Source organism: Alligator mississippiensis, chromosome 5 (genome assembly GCF_030867095.1).
Source record: "Alligator mississippiensis isolate rAllMis1 chromosome 5, rAllMis1, whole genome shotgun sequence".
NCBI classification, from domain to species: domain Eukaryota; kingdom Metazoa; phylum Chordata; order Crocodylia; family Alligatoridae; genus Alligator; species Alligator mississippiensis.
Window position 1 is genome coordinate 156,761,059 of NC_081828.1, and position 25,900 is coordinate 156,786,958.

The 25,900-nt window shown below is 41.3% G+C and overlaps 2 protein-coding genes across 9 annotated transcripts in view; one reads left to right on the top strand and one right to left on the bottom strand.

Moving 5' to 3' along the window:
- The first annotated feature begins 111 nt into the window (after positions 1 to 111).
- HNRNPA2B1 (heterogeneous nuclear ribonucleoprotein A2/B1) lies at positions 112 to 14,592 on the top strand. 8 transcript variants are annotated; one of them, XR_001372838.3, is made up of 12 exons: positions 1,390 to 1,492; positions 5,426 to 5,536; positions 6,130 to 6,276; positions 7,134 to 7,344; positions 7,696 to 7,797; positions 7,877 to 7,966; positions 8,945 to 9,007; positions 10,018 to 10,137; positions 10,452 to 10,574; positions 11,986 to 12,063; positions 13,400 to 13,531; positions 14,244 to 14,592. XR_001372838.3 is itself a non-coding variant. In XM_014603146.3 (11 exons), exons 1-10 carry the CDS (start codon positions 285 to 287, stop codon positions 12,045 to 12,047), a joined length of 1,059 nt encoding a protein of 352 aa, XP_014458632.1. In that variant the 5' UTR covers positions 112 to 284; the 3' UTR covers positions 12,048 to 12,063; positions 12,218 to 12,703. The 8 variants fall into 8 exon arrangements, 7 of the variants coding, with proteins under 7 accessions (XP_014458632.1, XP_006265411.1, XP_014458633.1 ...); XM_014603146.3 differs by lacking the exons at positions 1,390 to 1,492; positions 13,400 to 13,531; positions 14,244 to 14,592 and adding exons at positions 112 to 314; positions 12,218 to 12,703; XM_006265349.4 differs by lacking the exons at positions 1,390 to 1,492; positions 13,400 to 13,531; positions 14,244 to 14,592 and adding exons at positions 112 to 314; positions 12,218 to 12,703 and having other exon boundaries at positions 7,877 to 7,957.
- Positions 14,593 to 22,316: 7,724 nt separating this feature from the next.
- The window catches only part of NFE2L3 (NFE2 like bZIP transcription factor 3), a gene marked incomplete at its 5' end in the record, with an annotated part of 36,734 nt that continues 33,150 nt past the window's right edge, over positions 22,317 to 25,900 (bottom strand). The window contains 2 exon segments of the mRNA XM_059729360.1: positions 22,317 to 24,956; positions 24,959 to 25,232. Of these exon segments, the coding sequence (XP_059585343.1) occupies positions 23,947 to 24,956; positions 24,959 to 25,232 (1,284 nt within the window).

Here is a 25,900-nt window from a genome sequence, read left to right on the forward strand (position 1 = left end):
GAGGCCGGGCGCGAGCGGGGCGGGGCCACGAGCGGAGCGGGGCGGGGCGCTGCGTGCCTGCGTGAGGGGAGTTGCCACCGCCGCTGCTGCTGCGCCGGCGACGGGGCCACAGCGCAGGATATCGCTGCTGCTGCCGCCGCCGCCGCGCGCGCCGGAGCTGCCGCCTTCCCCTCCCCCCAAGTGCCGCGCGGTCGCCAGCGTAGCAGCGGGCCAAGACGTCTCTCCCACGGGAGCCTAGCGCAGCGCCGGGGACCCAACCTCGCCGCGCGCCCAGGCGGAAGAAGATGCCTCGCGGGGACCGGGAGAGCGACTGGGTGAGTCGCCAGCGGGGACGCAACATGGCGGCGGCGGCTCCCGCAGCCACGGCCGGGAGGGAGCGGGGCTGGGCCGGGCAGCACAGGGCGAAGGAACCGGGCTAGGAGAATGGCGCAGGGCGGGAGCACTGAGGGAAGAAATCCGCTCTTAGTGGTTCGCCCTGAGGCGGGCGGACTGGGAAGGGCCGGGCCCGGGAACCGAGGAGTGGGCCGCGAGGGTTTGTCCCCGAGCGGCTTCGGCCCTTCCCAGAAAGCTGGAAGAGGGAGCAGCCTCCGCCGAGCTGAGCCGAGGCGCTTCGGCTCCGGTCGGCCACGCGGCGCCTCACGATTCCCTTTCCGGAAATGGCCGAAGCGGAGCGTGAGCTTGCCGGGTCCCGGACTCGCTCCTTCCGGAAAGAGCCGAACTTCCTCGGCCCAGCGGCCGCCGCCGTTTCGACTTTTTCCGTCAGGCGCCGAAGCAGAAGAGCTCGACGACGACGGACGCTTCGGCTCATTCCGGAGGCGGCCATTGCTCCCGGAGCCGATGTTTTTTTTTCCTTCCTTTTCTGCGGACAGTAAAACACAAAGGGGAGCTCGGTGCCACGGCCCAGTCTCTTCCCCCCTCTCGGGAGCCGCGCGCTTTGGGCAGGGCAGGGCAGGGCAGGCTGGCGTGAGGTGAAAACAGGTTGACCGCGAACCCGAATTTCAAATTGCGTAACGGCTGAGGCAGCCATTACTGGGCCTGTCGCGTGCGCTCGCACCCGGGGCCGCCCGCACCATGAAGAATATGGTACGTGCCTGGCGGCGCGCGGGGCTCGGCCGGGGGGAAGGGGTCGCGGCACCCCCACATCCCCTCCTTCCCCCCCCCCCCCGTGGGTCGCTAGAGCCGGCCCGGGCCTGAGCGACAGTTAGAGGAGGAAAGTTCTGGAAGCGCCGAAGGCGGTTGGGGCTGGCGCGGGGGGAGGGAGGCGGGGGAGGGGCGGGTCGATTGCCGGGACCGTTGAACCGAACGACAGCGGGGGGAGGGCCCGCGTGCCCCTGGCGACTGCCGGCCGCGGTGCCCCGGCTTTTAATGGCGGTAACGAGGCGGAGGGAGAAAATGGCGGCGCGCAGATAGGCTCGTGTGTGAGGAGGGCTAGCGGCTCCGCGCCAGGATGGGGAGGCGGGCCGTGAGCCAGGGCAGCGCCGCGGCCAAGCTGGTGAGAGGCGGCGTTGGGGGGGAGGGGGGCTGCGGTTTCCTCAGCCGGCTGCGGGTGCAGCCGGGCCCCGGAGGGCGGCGCGCGGCTTCTCGAGGGAGGCTTTTCTCCTGCCGCATCGCTTCCCCGGCAGGCGGCGGCTTGTGGGCGCCATTTTCCTTCTCCGCAGCCGAGCGGCCCCGGCTCCCGGCGCTGCCACATGGCTGCCACCTGGAGCGCGATGTGCTCGGGCCCTGGAGGCAGCGCGCTCCGGCGCAGGGGCAGGAGGCGCCGGCTCTGCCCGCGCAGCCGCGCATTGCTCGGAGCGGCCTCTGCGCCGCAGCTCCCGACCGCGCGCCGTTTTGGCGGGCGTTCAGCGCCGGGATGCGGAATCTTCTCCCCCGCCCCTCAAATTTCTAGCCGCCATTTTTTGGTGGCTTTGCTCTTGCAGCAGTTGAGACGAATTTGTTTTATCTTAGTGTACTAGGGCAGAACAAGGAGGCTCCCAGTAACTTGATAAGCTCTTCCCTTGCACAGGATACAGATGCTCAACCGGCTTTTCTTTTGGCATTTTGAAACAGTTTCCTTCCTCTCCCCCCCCCCCATCCAGATTTCATCAGCAAGCAGGTAAAAGTGAGGTGCAGACATTTTGCTTTGCCAAGTGTAAAACTGCAGTTTTCAGTATAGTGGGTTGGTTTAATTCTGACTTGTAAGCTAACATTCACACTCCCTAAAACTCAGGGGAAATAGTCTTAGTCCTAAGGCTCTGTCTTTGCTAAGGCAAAAACATTGTAATGAATGTGTTAAACATCCCAATGCATGCAACATATTTGGTGGCTGTCCAGTAAAGGTAAATCCTCAGAGGAACAAGAAGTAACACACTTAAGCATAAGGCTGAGTAACAAAGATCATTTGTAGGCTAACTAAATTAGAGATGCACAAACTTCCATGAGCCTGAGCTTACCTCATGAAGTGATGTGAGCATGTGCATTTCTGATTTGGTTAGTCTACCCTGCGTTTCTGCTTGACTTCAGAATGACTTGCCTACCTATCTCCCTCTAATTGTACGTTGTCATCAGAGTTCATATCCTACACGAGGCCGACTGCTTGCCTGAGACTTCACTTAAATGCATGTGTATACGCACGCATGCATGCAATGATATATTAAACAGTAATGTGAACCATCATTTAATATGGAGATTAATTATAGTAGTCTTTTCCCTTGGTAATCCCAATGGCTGCCTGAAAGCTTGTCTTACATTCCCCTTCTCTCTCCTCCCTCCCCCCATTATATAGTTGGTCCAGTAAAAGACATCACCAAAACTCTTGCTCCTCACATTTCTTAGACTAGTGGTTCTCATCCTTTTTAGATTCAAGATACCCCAAGGTAAACCAAAAGCGCTCTTGGACAGACTCATGGAACGCCTCAAAAAATGTCAGCTCTATTTTTAAAAGTAGTAATATTCACTACTTTTTTGGTTACTGAAAAATAGAGCAGTTTTATTTGTTGTAAAGAATTTGGAGACACCACAACTATGGATTTCTATTTGAAATCTCTGGGTGTATCTTGTGACTTATGTTTGGAAACCTAACAGTGCTAACATTGTATAGTACCCTTGAAAGGATGTCAAGGCATGCCACGAGGCCACGTACTGTGGTTGAAAATCACTCCCTTAGATCAGCATTTCCCAACCGTGGCACATGGGTGTGGAGCCACACCCCCTGCCCACTGATGCTGTGGACACGGGGAGCATGGCTCCAGCCCAAAATGCCATCCGGCTGGCTGCACACAGCTTCCCCTGTCCCCATCCAGTGTGCTGTTTGTGCTTTTTTTATTCAGGTAAATGTGCTGTGGGGCAAAAAGGTTGGGGGGCACTGCCTTAGGCCATGTGGGGCTACATGCTCCAACCCTCCTTTCCTAGTTGTATTATTCCCATATGGCAATTGCTTATATTGGAGAAAGTAAATTTATTTGTAGTTGTCTTGTAAGGAAGTTGTAGCCTACAAGCAAACCTTACCAAGTGTCCTGCACCACCAATGATCCACAGGCTTGTTTGAGAACCAGTAGTGTAATTTTATTCATTTCACTTTTTTAAGTGACTTAATGCCTAACTTTTTCTAGTAGGTATTGGTTACAGAGTTGAAATTGCTCTGGTTTTGTTTTTTTGTTTTTTTGTTACAGTAACATAAAATACCTATAGAATTAGTCTGTTGGCATGCCAAATGATAGTGATTTGATCTAAGTTTTATTAGTACTTGCTTTAAATTGTCCTCTTCCTTTCTTCAGTTCCATTTAAAGTTTTGTAATGTGAAAGGGTGGTTGGTGAAAAATTCATTAAAATCTACGTGTTTGCAATTATTTTATGTTGTAATAGTGCAGGTATTCTAGTTGACTGTTAGAATTAGGCCTTTAGGCTTTTTTTTCCCAGTGGTTAATGCACTTGGCTTCTTGGGCTAATTTTCCAACTTTTCAAATGCAGAAAATGATGCTGATGTTCTATTAAACTGTTTGAATCTTGATTAAAAAGCATAGTAGAAGATGTATGTGATGCTGTTATTACACTGTTGGCAGATGCAGTATTCATTTTTTCTAAATAGTTTTCTAGGGGTTTATTGGGGCCCATGTTTGCAATACATGATTCAGTTTTTTCAAAAAGTCTGAGTACTACACAACTCAGGCTCTGCAGACAGTTCTAAAGAAGTACAGGGTAAGGCTGTAACTTAGAAAAATGAACAGTGCAATTTCTGCAATCTGAAATTATAGTCTTGGTTTGAAGTCATTATCAAAAGCTGTTTTGGCATTGCTTTCAGTGGTCCTTCTTCCATGTCTCACACTAGTTGAAATCCTGCCTAGGCAGCATCAAAAAGCTTTTATTAGTCTGAATAGTTTATTGGAAAATAAGTTGAAGTGATAATCATTTTAAAGCAGGTTACAAACACATTTATAGACAAAATTGGCAAGTCTCTCTTTAGACTAGTTCTTTTTTATTTTTTTAATTTTTTTTAGGGTTGGAGAGAATAGGTAGGGGAGAACTTGCACCATTTTATTAGTGCTGGATTAGCCCTTCAGGTACATTCCATAAGTAGGGACTTTCCAAAATGTAGGTGGCAGGACAGGTGATTTCATGGTGCTGACTGCCATTTACATGGTCTCTGCGGAGTGGGCTCCCTGAAGCCCCTGATTGGCCAAGGGGCCCCACCCCCTCACTGCTGGTTGGTGGAGAAGGGTAGGGAGGGCCACATGCAACGCAGCCCTCTCAGCCAATCACTGCTAGCTTGGCTGCCCCTTTTTGTTACTGGGCCTCCCAGTTCTCCCCCCTCTCCCAGTAGCCATGGGTTGCAAGGCAGGGTTGCCAGCATTTTTTTTAGTAAGTCCCTGTGTCCCCCAGTGATTCTGCGATTTGAGTAGGTCCCTATCCATAAGTGCTAGCTTGATACTACTTTTAAATGAATTGATAAAAGAAATAGCTTAACGGCTTGTAGTTGTGTTTGGAGACATGTCTTATCTATTACTTTTTAATTAAAATGTGTGTTGGAACATTCAGCACAGACTTGTTTTAATCTGATCTGGCAAAATAAACATTCTGCTTATTTGAATCTTGCATACTGTTTTTCAAAAATAAAAAAATATTGTAGGAAGGACAGTTAAGGGAGCCTCTTGTATAAGAACTCAAAATTAGTTAAACTAATTTTGGGAGGTATAGGGAAGTTGATAAATCTTAGAAAGTTAATTGTGAAGGTGAACTCATTCCAGAGGAGACAAAACTTGAAAGATCAAATAAGCAGTATGGTATTTTAAAAAACACAAAATAAAACACAGCCTAAAGTTGAAAAAGCATGTTCATTGAAAGTTCTGAATTAGTTTGAGATGATTTAGTCTTACAATACTAGTTTAGTTTAACTATACTGTAAGGAAAACTTGAAATGACATGAATGTTATCTTGTTCTCCAAAATAGAGGGAAAAGGAACAGTTTCGCAAACTGTTCATTGGTGGCTTAAGCTTTGAAACAACAGAAGAAAGTCTGAGAAACTACTACGAACAATGGGGAAAGCTTACAGACTGTGTGGTAAGTTTTATGTATTAGTAACAGGTGAATAATACGGGCTTAAAGATTTTGTAAAAATGGTATGCCATCTCCTGACCAAATTTCAAGAACTGTAGACTTATTTTTGAGAGTTAGGTTAAATATTTCAGCTTTATCCTTCCTGCAGGTACATGTTTTGTGGTCAGTGCTTACTTAATCCATGCAGCTGACACTTGGCATCAGTACTGCCTCTTAACTGTGTATTATGTATGTTGAAGTGTAATAAGTCCTGTTTAATTAGGTTCTGTTTAATTGATAACATATTCCTTTAATTTATTTTAATGAGGGCAAATGGAAGCAAGTGGGATAAGATCTTTAAAAAACTTAAAAAAACTTTAAAAAAAAACTTTAAAAAAAAATTGGTGATGTACATCTTAAGTATGTGAATGAGCCATTGATAGTAATTGCTCTTTATTATGAAAATTTACTGTTTCAAAGTGTTTGTAGTGCAAAATGATATAACACGTTTTTTATATAAATCAAGAAAAATATAAATTAGAAAAGACATGTTACTATCACAAGTTATACAAAAACTTGTTAGTGGAAAAATAAAAAAAATTAACCGTCTTTAATAGGTGATGAGAGATCCAGCCAGTAAACGATCAAGGGGATTTGGTTTTGTAACGTTCTCCTCCATGGCTGAAGTTGATGCAGCAATGGCTGCCAGGCCTCATACAATTGATGGAAGGGTGGTTGAACCTAAGCGAGCCGTGGCCAGAGAGGTAAGCAGAATCTTGGCAGCTTTTGGTTATGTGGAAGTCTGTATTAACATTTTGGTTAGGGTATACTTATTTTTAAATTTAAGCATAGTAAACTCCTAAATTTCTTGTAGTTGAAAGGCTATGGTTGAGTCTAGAGGAAATGTGACCCGCTTCTTAAATTTTTACTTGTTAACACTGCTTTAAACTTCTTAAAGTACTATGTGCAGGTGTAGTTGTTGATTTTTATTAACATGAATTAAAGACTTGCTTGACAGGAGCCATTTCAAGTTAAGTGAATGCTCCTATAGTGAGGGTTTACAAATCAGATATATCCCCAGTGCTGACTCCGTCTCTGAACAGAGAAGTATATTTTGGGGAACTTCATGTTTTGCCAAATCTGAAAAAGAGTGGGATCATGGCTTCCTTAAAGTCAGTACAGGTCAGATTCTAATAATCTTAGGTGATATGTAGAATGTGAAAACCATGGTCTGAAAATAAAGAATGCAGTCTATTTAAAAAGCATACTTTCGTTTGAAAAACTTAATCATCAATATCTTTACAAGTAAAACCTAAGATTGATTTAAAAAAAAATGTTAGGGTAAAAATATCTCTTTTTTTTCTAAGTTTGTCATGTCTCTTTAGATTTTTCACATAGCAAATGGAGGGATTACAAGCATTTTAAAAATAAAAACAAAACAAAAAAAATCCCTAACCCTGGCAGTAATATTGCAGATGAGGGGTGAGATACTTAAAATATTGGTATTCACTTTTTAAAATTAATCAGACTTTAAATTGACTTCCAAACATTTGTAAAATGTACATGTGCACAATTTCCTCTTCCATTTTATTAATTTAAAAAAACTTGTAATACTTTCTAGGAATCTGGAAAACCTGGTGCCCATGTTACTGTGAAAAAACTTTTTGTTGGTGGAATTAAGGAAGATACTGAGGAACACCACCTTAGAGACTACTTTGAGGAGTATGGAAAAATTGACACTATTGAAATAATAACTGACAGGCAGTCTGGTAAAAAGAGAGGCTTTGGCTTTGTTACATTTGATGACCATGATCCAGTGGATAAAATAGTTTGTAAGTATAGCTGTATTATAACTATATCACAGCTAATGGTGCTTTTGCAGTAAATATTTATGTAAGTTCGGGTTTCATCATACTTCCGTGTATAAAGGTTGGTGGGATCAAAGTGTTAGTTCAGGCCTTCAGTTAATAAGGGGAACTTGTGTGACTGTGTATAATATATATATTTTTAATCCTACTTTAAAAAAAAAATGTCCTCCTTCCTATCCTAGTAATAGAAGAATATCTACAATCTTGGTTGGTATTGGTATGAGAAAACTGTTTGTATTTGGCTGTTGACTTTTCTTGTTTTTAACCCTAGAAGTAATATGTACTGAATGTATTTTTCATGTTTTGTGATCACAGTGCAGAAATACCACACCATCAATGGTCACAATGCAGAAGTAAGAAAAGCTTTATCTAGACAAGAAATGCAAGAAGTTCAGAATTCTAGGAGTGGGAGAGGAGGTATGGAAGTTTATTGTTTTATGATTTTAGGTCCTCTTTTCAGGAAATGAATACTTAAGATAATTCAAAATCATTCTAGGTAACTTTGGCTTTGGTGATGCACGTGGAGGTGGTGGTAACTTTGGTCCAGGACCAGGAAGTAACTTCAGAGGGGGAGCTGGTAAGCCAGGCATGTTTGTATTTTTATTCTTTTTTTTCTTCATATTTTGGGGGGTTCAGATTAATAGTATTTTATTTAAATGAAGAGTTTTGAAAAAAGAAAAATAAGAGAAGAAACCTTTTGGTGTGTTTAGCATACTACAGAATTGCTAGGCAGAAGCTGAAATGTGAGTAGTTAAGAAGAAGTAATAGTGTATTGAACAGAGTCATTTTAACATTTTGTCAGTGCTTTTCCAGTTTTAGCTTATATAATTAAAAGGACTCATTTTTAAATCAAACAGTTTAAAACTGGTCAGTTTTTAAGGAAACATGGAAAGTACTATAACTTAGAATAAATTGTTGAAATAAGCTAGTATCCAGGAAACTTCTGTCTTCTAAGCTTCCTTGTTGAGGTATAGAAACAACCCAGTATTTTAATGTAAGAGAAGCATAATATTTTAAGGAATTGGTTCTATGTCCTGTAACATACTAGTTCCATGTTCAGACTGTCTTAAAGTTTTTTGTATTCAGATTATCCAGAGTTTAATTTTTTATGTATTTTTCAAACTTTTCACATTAACATCTTAAGAAAAGGCTCTTTTTTAAGTTCAGGTGCAGTATAAGAGGTTAGCCCAATAGTAATTTTATTTATTGGAAAAGATTAGTCAGAGAAAGGATAACATCTTAAGTTTTGTGAAATGTATATTTTGGACAAATAGTGATTATAAATCACTAATTTCCATGACCTGTGTTCAGGGTACTGTTTTCCCCCCGAAAGGGTTGATAGTCACTATTTATTACCTTTATATAATATTTAGTTTTTGAAATGTGAGATGTGCAAGATTCATCTTGAATTGTCTAGGCAGATTAGAGAGAGAGAAAAACCTGAAAGGTGTTCTTATATAAGGTCTTAGTTCAAAATTCTTTTGAGATGAACATTAAGTTCGCCAGTAAGAATAATCTTACGGTTTCCCTGTAGAAGAACTAAAATGCGTTTTTTTTCCAACAGATGGATATGGAAGTGGTCGTGGATTTGGTGATGGATACAATGGATATGGTGGGGGACCAGGAGGTTAGTATAGTGGGTTTTTGTGACTTCCCATATTTGAAGAGGCTCTTGCATATGTTTTTTTTCTAATTGGTTTAAGTAATATATGATGTCCTTTTTTACAGGGAATGTAGCTTCTGTCTCTTATTAATTCTGTAATACGGTTTGCCATATGTTCTGGATATTCGTATTTTTCCTCTCCCTAGAAACTTGATTTCTGTTGAAAGCTTATTTTCTTTTTCAGTCCTGTTTTTGGTGCTAGATGATTTCAAGCTCCTTCACCTGTTATCAAGCATCTGTGCTTGATGTTAAATCAATGCATGTGTACTCATGTTTGCTTTTGTTAACGAATTTTTATGGTCATAGGTCCTGTCGTCTGTGTCCTGTCCCCGTCTTGTGTTGTGTCCGTCCTCTTCTCTTCCCCCCCCTCCCCCCCCCGTGGAAGCATAACTTACTGTACAATTTGCATGGTTTAACAGAGTTTATCTGTTCATCATCATCATCTTGGTATCTTATTTTTGTACCTCTGAACTGCATGCACAAAGTCCTCACCACTAGTAAAGTATCATCTTTGCACTGCTTGAATTTTTCTCTTCTATTAATTAAGTTGTGTATTACTTCCATGATGCATACAGAGGGTCTTTCAGAAAAATTGGTGGCAAAAGTAATGACTTGCTGTAATGCTTGTAAATTTGGAATTAGCTGCAGCTAAATACCACTCAGTAGAATTTACCTTTTAAACGTTCTATTTCCTGAAAAATGTGGCTTTTAACTTAACCTTTGTGCTGCTAAGCTTTGTTTTTTAGTCTATAAGCAGACACTGGAGTCAGAGAAAACAGCTTGTTGTGGAGGGGGAGGGGTACAGAGCTTTAAAATAATAAGACCTCAAGATTTTCTTGTGCCTTTTCCTTGGTAGAAAGATTATTTCATTTTCTTTGGAATCGGTTCTTAAATATTACCATTTGTCAGATCCTACAGTGTGTTGCTGACATTTATAATGTCAAGTTACTATTGAAAGGCTTGTTTTATAATAGGTGGCAATTTTGGAGGTAGTCCTGGTTATGGAGGAGGAAGAGGAGGGTATGGCGGAGGAGGACCTGGATATGGCAATCAGGGTGGGGGCTATGGAGGCGGTTATGACAACTATGGAGGAGGTAATTATACTTTCATGAAAAAGTTAACTGAAAGTCTGGTTATGAATTGGCCTGAGCATGACTGTTAACTCGAGAATACTTTTACACTGGCTTTTGTAAATTTTACCAAACCAATACACTCTTACTGTAATTGACATAGAAGAATGGTGTGACCTTGAGTGATATGTAGTGTTCTACTTAAAAAGGCTTGAGGATTTTCTTCTATTTGTTTATGCTTTGACAGTTGTTTGTTTGTTTGTTTGTTTGCTTGTTTGTTTTATCGTGAGTACTGTATGTGATTCTGCTAAATCTTCTCTTTTTTTTTGTCAATATAGGCAATTACGGAAGTGGAAACTACAATGATTTTGGAAACTATAACCAACAGCCCTCAAACTACGGTCCAATGAAGAGTGGAAATTTTGGTGGTAGCAGGAACATGGGGGGACCATATGGTGGAGGTACTTGTATGTCCTGGATTGAAATGGGGTGCAAACTTTTGGGGTTGTGACTTTGTTTTTCCCAGGGACAAGAGGAAGGAGGAGTACTTGCTAACTGAAGACTACACAAAGGTTGTGTAGGCATAGTCAAAAAATTAATTTTTGCCCTGCTAACTTTTTCTTTAACATGTTGCATTTGGACCAGCTACAGTAGCCATGCTTCCCACCCCCCTTTAAATCTTGGTCAACAGTTATGGACCCAAGTCAGAGAAGACATAAGTTGTGTTTTGTTGTTTAAGTAAGCGTCTTCCTTCTTTCCCCTTCTAGCGCGCCCCCCCCCCCCCATGTTTGTAAGATATTTGTTAATGAACAAATCTAATATGTGAATCTCCACTAAACTCCAAATACCTCTTTTTTTTCTCCCTCCCTTTCCAGCTTCACCCTAGTGTAATTTTTTTTTTTTCCTGACACTTGTTTGTTTGGGTTTTTTTTCCTTTGATCAATGCGTCTGATTTAGTCTGGTGTTGCCCAGGCTTCCGATACTGGGGCCATGCTTTCTGTGGATTAAAATTGGCAGCATACTTTGTTCACTGGTCCCTTGGCAGGAATCTAGTTCATGAGCCTGATCCCTCTGGGACTGGAGCCCCATCCAGCCCGTTTTTCAGAGCGTACTCTTTGAGAATCGCAATATTTTCTATAAGGTGCATCTCTGCATTGCTTTCTGTGTAGCAATTGCTGAGCTACAATCCATTTGACAGTTGGGTTGTGAAACTGATTTGGCCCCCCACGGATCAGATCCAGATTGCAGAGCTATTCTCAGGTTGGATAGCCTACCTCCTGGCAGCAGGGTGTGGGGCAGTGGCATTAAAACCCTGTGGCTGCTTGGAGTTGCTGTGTCAGCATAGAGGCAAAATCCAGGGGGTTAATGACATCACTACTTACTCCCTTTTTGCCTGCTACCGATTTTATTTGCCAGTGGTGACTGAAAACACTACTTTTGACAGTGGGTAGGGGTGAGAGTCCAGTGGCAGTCCTGTTAGTCCCCTGGGTTTCAAAGCTGTGCAAAGACGGTGGCTCTAGCAGCTGCAGCAACAAGCCCTGCAGGCCACGTCCCACCTACAGAGGTAGGTTGTTCAGCCTGAGAAGCCTAGTTGACCGTATGTTTGATGCCTTTGCTGTAAAATAGTGTGTTGATGGACTGCTGTAGCATGATACTCAAGACTGCATAGATTAGGAGAGTTTGGCTCATTCTGTGGAGATGAAAGAAATCTTCAGCTTCAGAACTTCAGAAACTTGAGGTAGTAAAAGGACAGTGAGGCGTTAGATTTTTTTAATTTGAGTTACGTGCAATATCTTGAATTAAATTGATCAGTCTTTAATTATACAGTGTACAAGAATATGCCTGAGAGTGTTGTGTGTTCCTTAATTGTAGGAAATTATGGTCCAGGAGGAAGTGGGGGAAGTGGTGGATATGGAGGGAGGAGCCGTTATTGAGCTTTTGCAAACTTGGGTAAGTATCTTTATAAGCGATAAACTTGCAATGTTTCTTGAGACTTAGTTGCAGGAGTAAAAGCTTTTTAGGATCATATTATCTTTCCTTTAAAAATTGGTTAGATGGATAATATCATAACCTATTTTTTTACTCTTTACTTCTGTTGAAACAGGCTTCACTGTATAAATAGGAGAGGATGAGAGCCCAGAGGTAACAGAACAGCTTCAGGTTATCGAAATAACAATGTTAAGGAAACACTTATCTCAGTCATGCATAAATATGCAGTGATATGGCAGAAGACACCAGAGCAGATGCAGAGAGCCATTTTGTGAATGGATTGGATTATTTAATAACATTACCTTACTGTGGAGGAAGGATTGTAAAAATGCCTTTGAGACAGTTTCTTAGCTTTTTAATTGTTGTTTCTTTCTAGTGGTCTTTGTAAGAGTGTAGAAGCATTCCTTTGATAATGTTAAATTTGTAAGTTTCAGGTGACATGTGAAACCTTTTTTAAGATTTTTCTCAAAGTTTTGAAAAGCTATTAGCCAGGATCATGGTGTAATAAGACATAACGTTTTCCTTTTAAAAATTTAAGTGCGTGTGTAGAGTTAAGAAGCTGTTGTACATTTATGATTTAATAAAATAATTCTAAAGGAAATATTGTGTAATTATAGATTTTTTTTTTAATATTGTAAAATAAGGCAAGGAGTGGGTAGTATAAGGTCCCACCAATAATACAAACTATTGTTGTATATGTAAAATTAAATGCTGGTCAGAAAAAAAGTATGTTGTCTGTAAATTATCAGGTTTAAAATATCTAGATAACTTAAGGGATATCTCTGCAAGGAGAAACACCTTTTTAGATCTTTTAGATGCTGCTTCTTCAATGGCAAGGAAAGGAAATATCCCCAGCGAGGTACTCTTCCAGGGACACAGGTCTAGTACAAGAGAACTCTTGAAAACGTCACTAAATTCAGGCAGTCTTAAAAAGCTGCGCTGTATTTCTGCCAAGCTTTAACTACAGTAGTTTTATAAGGATGCCAACGAAGGCTGAGGGTGTAGAGCAAAATAGTTCTAAGCTTCAGTTAAACTTCTTTAGGTAAGATCTTATTTACTTTTCCTTTCTTAATGTTCCAAAAAAACAAGAAACTAATACTATATGACAGTCTACTCTTTCAGTATAGTGGTTATCGTATGTAGTTTAACATAGCAATGAATTGAGTTAACCATTACCAACTGAAGAGAATTTTGTGAATCCTGTTTGTTTTTTCTTTCTTCTTGCATATTAAATTTTGAAATAAAATTTTGTATTAATTTCAGCTACTTAACATATGTTTTTCCTACTGGAATCTAGCTTTGATATGAACCATGGACAAGCATAGACTGCTGCTACTGTACACTGCTACAGTTGAACAAAAGAGACTGGCAAGTGTCCATTAGTAAAGCTTTGCAAGGGTTCCATCCCTGGTGTTGGTAGTTTAAAATGGTAGGTCATAAGTTAATTAAATCATAACATTTTATTTTTGCACCCTGCAAACTTGTTTTTCTTGGGAGTCTTAAGCATTTTGATGCTTCTAACAGTTCAGTAATCTATATTAAAGATAATGCATTTCACTTTAAAGAATCCCAAGTAACATTAGATTGTTTACATATAAGAATGTTTTTTTTGGGGGGGGGGGGGGGGGGGGGGTTGCCACTGAAATACATCTCAGAAGGAAATGTCACCCATTCTTTCATGTACAACAGTTCATGAAATCAGAAGCGAAAACTTCTTCATAGGAAACTACAGGTGGTATTTTACATATGCACAGTGTAATTGCCTAAACTGAAAACTTGGCTAGGATATAGGAGGTCTCCACTACTTCTGTATTTACAACTAGTAAATTTTTGTGACCAATTCTATGGCCCTTAATCTTGCTGAGTGTTGCCTTGCTGTTTAATCCATTGAACTCAGTGGAGTTCAATGTAAGAAAGGGTGGTGTAAATCTGCCCCCCCAGCTTTTTTTGCTCAAGACATTTTTTTGAAGGTTTCACTGCCTGCAAAAGGCTGTGCCTTGAACCTGGACTCGCCTATCCAAAGATGTCTTCCTAACAGGGATTTGTTTAATATTTTTGCAATTGCTGACATTCCCCTGTAGGTAATATGGATAGACATATGTAATAAACATCTTCAGATACACTTTTTTTTTCTTTGGCAGGAAGGTGCCATGCTGCAGGTAACTAATGAAGAATTGGTCAACCACAGAATCGCTTCAAGAAATAAGAAATTGTTTCATCAGAAAATAGTTGCTTTATGCTGGCTTCACTAAAAATAGAGGTTAAATGAATCTTGATTAAAACATCTCAGTACAGCTTCCTGTAAAGCTGGGTGCTTAAAAATTATAGTAATAAAAACTGTCTGTAAATCTTCTGAATAAAACTCAAGTTCAAGTTGGTTAGGAAAAGCAAAATCGCCAATGTTAAAAGGTAAACATTCTGTGAATAGAAACATTTTAAATACTTTTTATAATTTTCATAGCTTTTAAAATAAAGTATTTTTATACCAAATTAGTTCTAGTGTAATGATTGATATGAGGTAATTTGTGTCTAATATTCAATAACATACACAAGTTGGCCTTTTCTGAGCTTTTAATTTAAAGATGCATCTCCTTTTGAAAGTAACTTGAATCTTGGAAGGTGATTTGACATGCAGACACACAAGCTATTTCAATCTTGAATTGTGTATGCACTTGTTCTATCCTGGGAAAAACAGTGCTACAAATACAAGAAATTTTACAGTTGTACAGAAAACACTAGTTCTGTCTGCGACTGCTTTACTTTTTACCCTTTCTTCCTGTTCAGTACTTGTCTGGTAAAGACTTTGATATGCTTTCTTAAAACAATAGCCAAGTCCATTTTTAATCTATAAGATAAAATGTAATGTAAAAATATTACTCTACCAAAGTATGAAGCTTGTTTACAAGTTGTTTCCCATAGATGTATTCTCTGAAATATGTATGTGAGCTTGGGAAGCAGTCAACAGTAGAACCTACCTTCAGAAAGACTTCTTTCTACCTTCTGTGGTTTAGACCAGGGGCTGACAAACCACGTGCTCTTGGGACATGCTGTATCCCTAGGGCATGTAGCTTCTCTAAGCCACACAACCCCTGCATTGCATCTGTCTCAGCAGTCCTCCCTGCTCTGCAGTTACTGTGCTGTAGTGAGGCCAGGCATCTGCATTGATATGCAGACAGCTTGAGTTTTGAGGAAGCCAGAGGGGCTGGGAAGGAGGGGGGAAGATATGTGATCCACTGCAGGGAACCAGGTCAGAAGCCTGTTTAGTCTTATGGGAACACAGTTACTAGAGCTTGTGATGCATTCTGAACCTAGTTCCAGTTTGTAAGTGGTGTAAGTTTTGCATGTCCATATTTTAAGCACTTCCTTTGGCAGTGATTATCCTACTGAATGGGGGGACAACACTTGGGGAGGAATAATTTTTCCTTTTTCTTAACAAAATGGTTTGGTGTAATTTGGTACAACAATGCTTTAGCACTGTCTGGTTTTAATGAAAGTGGATGCATAATTATTTGTCCAATAGAACTACTCCGTTTTCTATCCTGTGCATTGGAAGGGTAATGCAAAGGAGAAGCATTTAGCTTCAGCTGCAAAAGGTACAGTGGGTTCTAAGATCCCATCCATGGGGGAGTTTGTGTTTTATGTTTTTGAAAATCTGGTCACAGTAATGAATATAGTGACATTTTAAGTCACCCTAATATGGTTTTTAGTAATTTAAATAAGGCTTCAATGTAGGATTGATCTTTGATTCAGTTTCAAATTAAACTTGTTCTCCTTTTTTCCATTCTTAATTACAATACAAAGTTACTTTACAGAATGCCCTTTCTAAAGAAGTTTTATATGATTGTCAGTTAAGCATCTCAATGGGACAATAAAAGCGAGTACTAAAGCTGGTATTTTTACCTTACCTAGTGGTATAAGAATAAGGTAAGTCAGCATTTCATGATAATTCACTAGAATCCTGCAAAATGGAGGACTGTCCAATAATATAGTCAGCTTGTCTCAGACTATAGAGCATCTCAATCTTAAGATCAGGAGCAAATCTTCCTTGCTGCAAGCTTGGATGGAAGAGAAAAGTATTTTAAATAACTATCTACACTTTTTTTTTTTTAATTAAAGAACATTTTTTGTGTTCCAAGTCAAATTGGCCAAATCAATTCCAAATCTGTGATTCATTCAAGAACTAAATGTGGCCCTACTTCCAGCAAACATCCTCCACCCCTGCCTGGGGCTTCAAATGTTTCTAAATCCTTTGGCAGGCATCCTACGTGCAGGCCCAAGCCTGAAAGCTTGGTGTTCAGAAGCCCCTGAGCTTGGCTTGCTCTTGGCCAGATGGCCACAGGAGCAAGCTAGGGAGGAGTGTCCCATTTCCATAAGGTTGGTGTATAGCCATGATCCTCCCACTAGAAGCTGGCCAGTGGGAAGCTAACTATGGCTCCTGTAGGGCATCTTGTCTGCAAGTAGACAAGGGTGTGCAACCCTCCACTACATAGTGCCATTTTAATTACATAACCTCAATCAGGGTATTTCCCCTGCCAGGTAACCATCTACACCTTTACTTGGTCTCGGCTGTTGAAGGCCAGTTTTGGGTTGCTAATGGGTCTCAATACTGTTCACTTAAGGTTGTGATACTGGCTACCCTTGGGGATACAGGAAAGTTTTGTCCATAAAGAATGGGGAGGGGAAGTACTTGTCATACTGAAAGTATAATGGTTAATATGCACATTGGAACAGTGATGTCAGGGAGGGTGATCACTCTGAATATAGAGACAACATGTATTATAAAGCTCAGTGAACTTGATCATTATTAGAAGAGGGAAAGACTACTTGAGACTAGATCAAGCTTGTAGGTGCTCCTTAAAGCTTAATTGAGTGTTAAAATACGTGAAACAGTGCCTATACAAGTAAGGTACATTGACTCCTAAGTGCTTTTGAACTCAGTTTGTGGTGTGCAGACAGGGATCCAGGTTTTCCGTTTTCCCATGGAAAAATGGGGGGGAAAACATTTCCCTTTTTTATCAGAGAGAACATGGATTTCTCCTTTTAGCAGAGAAACCCGCCAATTCTCCACTTTTGCAAAGAGCTCTGCTAGCTGGTTGAACTCCAGCCTGCAAGAGCTGTTTGCAGATGGGGGAAAGGGCAGGGTCTGCGGCTCAGTCAGCCACAGCTTGGGGCTCAGCTCAGCCTTGCTCTTTGGTCCTTGAGCCTGTGTGGTAAGTGGGGCTTACAGGAGCCAGCAGGGCTGTGGGAGAGCCAGGAGCTGGCCCTGCCTGAGCAGGCAGCAGCAGTGGGGAAGCTGGCTTCTGCAACTGCCTGCTGTTGGGGGCAGGGGCCTGCAGACTTGGCTCCCTGGCTCCATAGCCCTGGCAGCTGGGGGGCTCTTTTGGCAGGGCTGGGGGGCAGGGGCTGCAGGTGGGGGGCAAGAGGCATGGGGGAGGGCTGTTCTGGGAACAAGTGAGGGGCACCAGCAGGGCTGGGGGAAGCACTGGGGGCAAGTGAGGGGCACCAGGAGGCCTGCAGGGTGCTTTTAATAATGGACTTAGGGCTTTTTGTCAGAGAATTTGATGGGGGGGGAGGGGGTTATTGTATTTTTTTTAATTGGAGAAAACCAGGATCTCTGCATCATCACTTCACCCAACTTCAAAATGTCTTCAGGAAACATAAGGGGTCTCAGTTCAATCCCTTGCTTTTGCAGGCAATGACAACATAAAAGAATCATAGAATCCCTTTTTGTAAAGATACCACATTTCTGTAATTATTTCTGTAAGTAGAAGCTGGAAGTACAGAGGCAGAAGAGATCCACAGATTGTAAGGAGCTGGAAAGGACCTCAGAAGATCATCAGATCCAGCCCCCTGCACCAGGCAGGAAAGACAAGTGGGGTCAGGTGACCCCAGTGAGGTGACTGTCCAGTCTCCTCTTGAAGATTTCCAGGGTGGGTGATTGCACCACCTGTGGTGGGAGCTTATTCCACAGTCTGGACATGGTAACTGAATAAGTTTTACCTGACGTTGAGCCTGAAACAGTCTTCCAGGAGTTTGTGACCATTACTCCTAGTTTTCCCCAAGGATGCCCTGGTGAAGAGTTGTTCACCAAGCCCTTGATGTACGCCTCATGTAACCTGCTACCATGTCCCCTCTCAGCCTTCTCTTTTTCAGGCTGAAGAGTCCCACATCCCCCAGCTTTTCGTTGTATGGCTTGCCATGCAAGTCTCTGATCATACAGGTGCCCCTTCTCTGGACTCTTTCAAGCTTTACCATGTCCTTATTAAAGTGCGGTGCCCAGAACTGGATGACGTACTCCAGCGGCGGTCTCACCAATTCTGAGCAGAGTAGAAGAATCGCTTCTTTGGTTTTGCTGGAGATGCATCAATTGATGCATGCCAGGGTATTGTTAGTCCTGCTGGCTACAGCATTGTACTGCCAGCTCATGTTCATACTGTGGTCTGTTACCTACCTTTCATTGGTAGTGCTGGTCAGGTTGGCGTTGCCAAGCCTGTAGGTGCGCAGGGGATTGTTTGTCCCCGGGTGGAGCACTTTACATTTCTCAACATTGAACTTCATCTGGTTCTGGTCTGCCCAACTTGCAAACCTGCCTATCTGCATCCTATCTTCAAGCATGACCATGCTTCCACATAACTTGGTGTCATCTGTGAACCTGGCCAGTTCTCAAGAACACCTCAAAAGAATAGACCTTTTAGTTCTCTTGCTATTGGATACTTCCACAAAATCTGTTTCTGCTATAAGGAAGGGAAGTTTGTTTGTTATTCTAGCTTTGAGCCTTTTGGCTAAGGTAGGATATAAATCATAGGGCTGGAAGGGACCTTGAAGGATCATCGGGTCCATCCCCCTGCAGGAGCAGGACAGAATAATTAGATCTTTAGAAATGAAAGGCAGATGAATACCAATAATACAAATACAAACCAGAAAATCCTGCAGTCATCAGGAGAAGATCATTCTTAACATTTGTATCGAGAGCTATTTATGTTTGGAAATAGTAGTTTCTAGTATTATATCACACTGCTTGGTCTTCTCAGGAAAGGCATTATCTTGATAAGTTATCTTAACCACAAATGCAGCCTAAGCAGTACTAGCAGTTACCTTGTAGACACAGAAGCCAAAAGATAAACTTTACCAATCAAAGGAGAACTTAAGCTAGTTTTCATTAGGTACTTTTCATTAGGAACTTGAAATAAACTTATTAGAGGTGCACTGGTACATTGGTCCAATATCGGATCGGCACTGATGTAAAGAAAATGGTCTATATTGGAAATCAGCCTGAAGTGACTGATAATTTAGCTGATAAATGGCCTGTGCGTGCACACAGCTGCAGCACAGCATGTAGGCAGTGAGGAGCATAGCCAGCAGTGTGGAGACCTGCATGTAGATGGTAAGTCTGTTGTGGTGGAAAGGGGGCAGATCAAGGCCCCCCTGATGAGAGAGCTGGGGGAGGGGCGGGCACTGCTTAGCTGGGGTGGGGGGCATGGGATGGAGCCACAGCTTGTTCACGGGGCATGGGAAGGGCAGGGGGGCTCCCACTAGTGAGCACAGCTCATTTGGCAGCTTATCTGGCGGCTCCTGCCCCTCAGCCAGGAGGGCACTTGGGGGTGTGTGCCCCTGAATCTGCACGTGGTAGGCAGCGGCGGTGGCACTGGAAGAGGATGTTATGGGGCAGTGACAGCAATTTTTGGGGTGGCTACAGCCTCCTCTAGTCCCCTCCCAGTGCTGCTGCCACCTGCCTGGCACCACCCCAGTGCCAGCCCCAGCCCGCAGCTGTAGCTTGCCTCAACTGCACTGTGCGCAGATCTGGGGTGCATGCCCCCTGCCCCCCCATCCCCTCCTGGGGTACATGCAGCAAGCAGCGAGAGCCCCTGCCCTACACCAGCCCCACTCCCTCCTTTACTGAGGGGACCTTGATCTGCCCTCCAATGACCATTCCCTCCCCCCTCTCCTTCCACTACACCAGACTTACCAGCAATACATAGCTGTATCAGAAATCCGAATGTATTGGCCGATTATGCCTCCTTAAAAATCAGCTATTGGTCCCCAAAATCTCTATCGGTGCATCCCTAGCATTTATACTGCTTCCATGAGAAAAATAATTCCGATTAGTTCAGAAAGGTGGTCATCTGGAATAAAATTAATATATGCCTTTTATCTCACATCTCCACTACCAGTAGTTCTCAAGAAGAGAGCAGAGTTTGCATAATAAACGTTAATAGTTTTGAATCCAGGGCCAAATGTAAAGTCAACTACCAGCTCTTGTGTCATAAATAGGAGTACTTATCAGCCTGGTGGTGGCTTCCTTAGTGGTTACATTATCAACAGGAGCCTTACAGACATCAAATCTTGATTTGTTACTCTCTGCTGTTCCCTCCCTTGTATAAATTACAGTATAACAGTAAATATCCAGAGCTTCTGGGTAAGACCCATGGCACTGTCATGGTAGTAGCATAGGGATAAATCAAGGGAAATTGAATTGGCATAAAAACTGAATATTCTAGTGAGGGCACCAGTTCCTTATGGTCTAAGAATACAAGACTGCTGGAACCAAACAAGGCAAAACCAATGGTCAGATAATCTATTCTGCTATCTCTATTTAATTACTAAAATACATAAACCTTCATCCTCCTTACAGAGAAGCTACTGCTAGTTTATTTCCCAGAAATTGAGCTCTCCATAGGAAAGTTAAATGGCTGAAGCGTGAAATCAGTGGAATTAATGGTCAGCTTAGAGCTACATACACTTCTTTAGTCTACTATATTGCGATTAAGTAAAAAGGAACTGTGTGAATGTTTAGCTGTGTAATACTGATTTTTCAAGGGCTCTGAGAGTGCTGCTAATTCCTCTTACCATTTCTAACAGAACACTAGTAATTTAATTAACTGTTCCCCAATTTGATAACTCCTTCATAACCTTTTTTGGCTTTCTCAGCAACACACACGTGAGGCTACCCTACTTTTTCCTTGACTGTTAAAGTACTTGAAAGAGATCCTCTCTCCCCCATTTACCTTATTAATTTTGCTCAGTTTAGTTTTGAATAGGTTTCATAACTTACATGTGCACATTTTACAATGCACTAAAGACTTCAGAGTTCTTGTGCAGGCCCTGTTCCAAAGAGCTGGCCAGACTACCTTCCCTGCCAAAGCCCCCTTTATAAATTAAATACTTGCTTTTACTGGTCTATTTCCTCTTATCGGCTTGGGGCTCAATCTCAAACCCTGTAAGTCCTCCCACTCTTTTCAGTGATTACTGAACGCCCTGTGATTCTCAGACTCTGAGAAAAAAATTGCATGCACACAACTTGAACGGCAGGAGTTATTTTTCTGATGTCGGCAAAACTACTGCATACTAGGGCTGTGTGAAGCTTCAATAGACGATTCGATTCAGAGGAGATTCGGCCTGATTTGGTGGCCAAATCTCTGAATCCAAATCAAGTCGGGAGACCCATTAAAAGGTCCAAATTGATTCAGAGATTTTCAATTCGGCAATTTGGAAGGCTTGCAGCATACAAAAACTAAGGAGGGGGATGGCGTGATCTTCCATATATGGAAAAGTCTGAGGTGGGGGGGAAAGACTGCTCTGATACTGACAGCTGCAGCTGGTCAGTAACTGTGATCTTTCTCTGAGTTCCCTTCCAATTGCAGGGCTCTGGGGGAGGGACGCAGAAACAACATATAATGCTGTGTCTGAGGTGCACTTTCACAGAAACCCCTGCACTTGTCTCCTTGAAACCTTGGCAAACTTCATGCCCTTAGAAGAGGCTACCATCCCTGCTATTTTCATCCAATTCAAAAAAATGATGAAGTTATAAGTATTTTAGTGATTCCCCATTATAGTCTATGGCTGAATCTCCGAATCTGAATTGGCCAAATCAAATCGGGACAGTGATTTGAATCACCAAATCGAATCACTGTCCCTTCAAATTGGCCGAATCTGAAGTGAATACCTGCTGCTTTGCACAGGCCTACTACATTCAAAAACCTGTAGGATCTGAGCTTATTTTATAAACCAGAATATATAAAAGCTTTGGTGGCTTTAAAAAAAAAAAAAAAGGCCAGTGATCCAAAGAATTCCTTCTATATACTAACCATTACGAGTGATCTCTAAAACCAGAAAATGTTAGCATCTGAAGGAACAGTTCAGTTAGTACCTATGCAAATTTAATCCAGTGTTTCTAGAAATGTGGAAAGGTTATTTGGAAATGACATGGACACAAATTCAAGAAATCTTTTAATGTACAAATGCATTTTGAAAAAAAAATAGGAATCTAATTTCTTGATCACAACAATTAAGAATAAATTTTGCATTATCAAGCAAATAGTACATGATTTTACAAATTATGAATGGATAATATTGTATCTGCTGTTCTAAATCACTGTAAACATAAGTTCAGAAAATTCAACACTGCTGATTGATGCAATAAAGGAAATTTAACATGGGCTTACCACAGTACTTTTTTGTGTGTCTGGACACAAAGCTCTTGTGTGACAATCCTGATGCAACAGATACCTTTTTTTTTTTAGTATGATAAAATTTAATACTATATTTTTGTAGTATTTTGTATTATAAAAGATACCAAGTGTCTTTATGCTGTTATCTGGTAGAGCTAATGGTGGTATTGTACATTACCACAGTTTTTTGGTTTAATTCCCTATCTTAATATTGCATACCTGCTTTTCTTAGAAGCCATCATTCTGCAGATCTTTCAGGTCAGAATTTGAACATGTGATCCATTGCAAATAAAGAGGTAAATACTTTTGGCACTTATTCTTATAGCACAAATAAATCCACATCAAAGGCTAAAGCTAGAATATCTAAGCCATGTAATCATATACAATACTACCACCAAATGCATTGTGATCTTGCTGCTATAAGTGTAAGACAAATAATTTAGTAGTTTGTTTAAACTGGAAGACTTGAAAAATGTAACTTTGAAAAAGAAAATTGAAAAAGGATTCTTATTAGCAAATCCACTTCAAAAAAGAATCTGATTAAAAAAGGTAAAGGTGCTTACAAAAAGATCAATAAAAATAAAATGCACAATCTAAAAACTTACTTTTCTTATGTAATTTTCCCTTGGAGAAAATGGAGAAGGGTCAACTTATTGAGACTGAGAAATGCCACACTAGAAGTACAACACAAGGCTGGAACACAAATCGCAGAAAATAACTGATTCACCATTGCATTCCTTCAGCTTTAAACAGAAGGCTGGTGTAACAGTACTGAATTTAGTGCAAACTGTATGTCTGGGTGTACTTGGAGAAAAAATGGCAACGTTAAGTATTAAATGCGTTTGAAACTATCATTATAAATGTATGTGTATATAAATTTGTATATAAGCCTCCAGAGCCCCTTCAGAAAACTAGGGAAGAGAGAATTTTTGAAGAAATACACAACAAGCATAATTTACTTCCACAAAAAGGAAAAAAAAACTTGCATAAATTAAAAACAAAACCTTAACGAATTCAAACTAAAAGACGAACATTTGCAAGGCTAAGATTTTTGTTCCAGTGCTAATAGACTAAATCAAAATCTTAAGGTTGCTTTACATTTCAAGAGTCAGGCATTTAGAGTGACTCCTCAAGTGAATCCTCAAGTAACTCTGGCTGTACGTGAAGTTCAACTGCTCAGTCTAAATTGGAAGGTTTGAATTGTTGTAGCTTCTTAAGGAAGATATATATATAAAATCTTCCTTAATTGTTAAACACAAGGGCCACCTTCTCAAGTCTAGGAAGATTAGTTTTATCCAGGTTGCTGTTTTTATATTACTATAAGCATTTCTGGTCCCCACTATTAATGCCTATGTTTTCACTACCCCTCTTTAAAATGATGTCCTGAACAATTTGCTTAAATTAACATCACTTTTTTTTTGTTTCTGTTGTTTTGCTCATCTTGTTTATGTTCAGATTTGACTAGTCTCCTGGGTACTATGAAAACACTGCCATCACTACTGCAATGAATAGCATACTGGCTCCGGTTAACAGGTCTACCTTGGTCATCTCTTAACCTACTGAAAATGTCATGATAAAGGTCACATAGTTTTTGCTTCATAAGGCTAATTGATTTATTGCATTGAGTTCTCTCCTTCTTAAGGTTCGCCTTTTGTGTTTGAAGGTTGCAAACATCTTCCAAGTTCAGGATCACATCTAGCTTACGTTTGCGGCAGTTCTGTGCAGCAACTTTGTTTTTTCCTCTTCTCCTTATGTCACGTATAAGTGATATTTGGGAATCTGTCAGATAGTACATTGATAGCGTGCTATTAAACAAATCAACAGGCATGCTCACAATTTCATCTATGGAAAATGGAATTCTCAGGGCTTTTGCATGGCGCTCGTCACAACTAAGATTTCGACTAAGATTTGCATCTGAACTGTTGTGGCATCTGCTTTTTTCTTCATCTGGTTTTCCAGGCAACAAGGAACAATGCTCAGAAGTGGTTGTTAATTGATTTGGCAGATGATTGTAAGTGTGATTATGAAGAAGCTGTTGGAGTGTTGATTTCCCTAAATAGTCTAAATCTCTTTGATAATCCATAGGGGAATATTTACTTGGCTTTGGGAAATGACCCCCTACAGCTCCTAAGACATCATGGGAAATAGATCTAGCATCACTGCTATAACCAACAGCACCTTCACTGTAGCCTGAAGAAGCTGATGAATCAGAATTATTTGAAAAGGCGGTGCTGTGGTTAGAATTTATAGAAAGTCCAGACTCAGAGTCTAGTTCTCCAAAGAGTTAGGAGATTTCCATATGATCAAAACCTTCCTCCAAAGCTAATGACATTGCATTCATCTCATCAAATATATTTTCCTCAAGATTTGTTAGATGATCCTGGTTTGTTAGGTTCCTGATGTCAACTCAACAGATGGAAACAGCCCCATCAAACTCGTCCCATTAAGCAGTGATTAATGATTTGTGATGCTAGAATTTAATTGTAGAAAAGGCTCTTGTCTTTGTATGCTTCTCATTTCTGGATTTATCCTTGTGGTGTGGTTTGATCTCTGAAACATAGCTTCACGAAAACTGACATCATGGCTAATAGCTTGGGTCAAATTGACATTATAGTGTGAACATGATGAATTTGTATTTCTGCTACTAGTAGCAAAAGGTTGAATATCTCCCAGTGAATTTCTCTAAAGGAGAAAAAAAAATTAGCATCAGCAACTCTGGCCAAAACAAATTCTCACCTATATACTGACTCACCTACTTTTTCCTTCTTTTTTAGCATTATCCCTATTATTAGGATGCATAATGATACTAAACTAAAAGAGCTGGAAGTATTCTGTCTTAATTATATATAGATCCATATCTATTCTCTGATTGCATTATTTTCTAAAGAATCCAATGCTGGCCATAGGTAGGTGTTTCTAAGTTTTTCTTGAAAGGAAACAAAAAGCTTTATGGCTGTGAAACTGTCCATTAAAGGAAATAATCACAGTTGAGCCAATACAATACTGTCTTCCAGAGTATGCAGGAAGCTCAGAACATTCTGCAATTGTGAAAGGCTGCATTCACTTAAATTCTTAAATAAATAATCCTGTCTAGTTTTAAGTTAAGATATCAACATTAGTTATTTTACTAATTAGTTTGGAAGAAATGTTGAACTTTCCCTCTTGCATACTCAGGCCTTGTCTTCACCGCAGAGCTAATTTGGGTGACTGGCACATAGCTCAGACAACCCTACACCCAGCCACTCTGCAAAACCATACTTAAGATACTGTATCTTGGCTGGTGCTGCACTCCCTTGCATATGTTGCTAGGATGTCCGACAGCACATGGTATGTACTTTATGCTGCTGCAA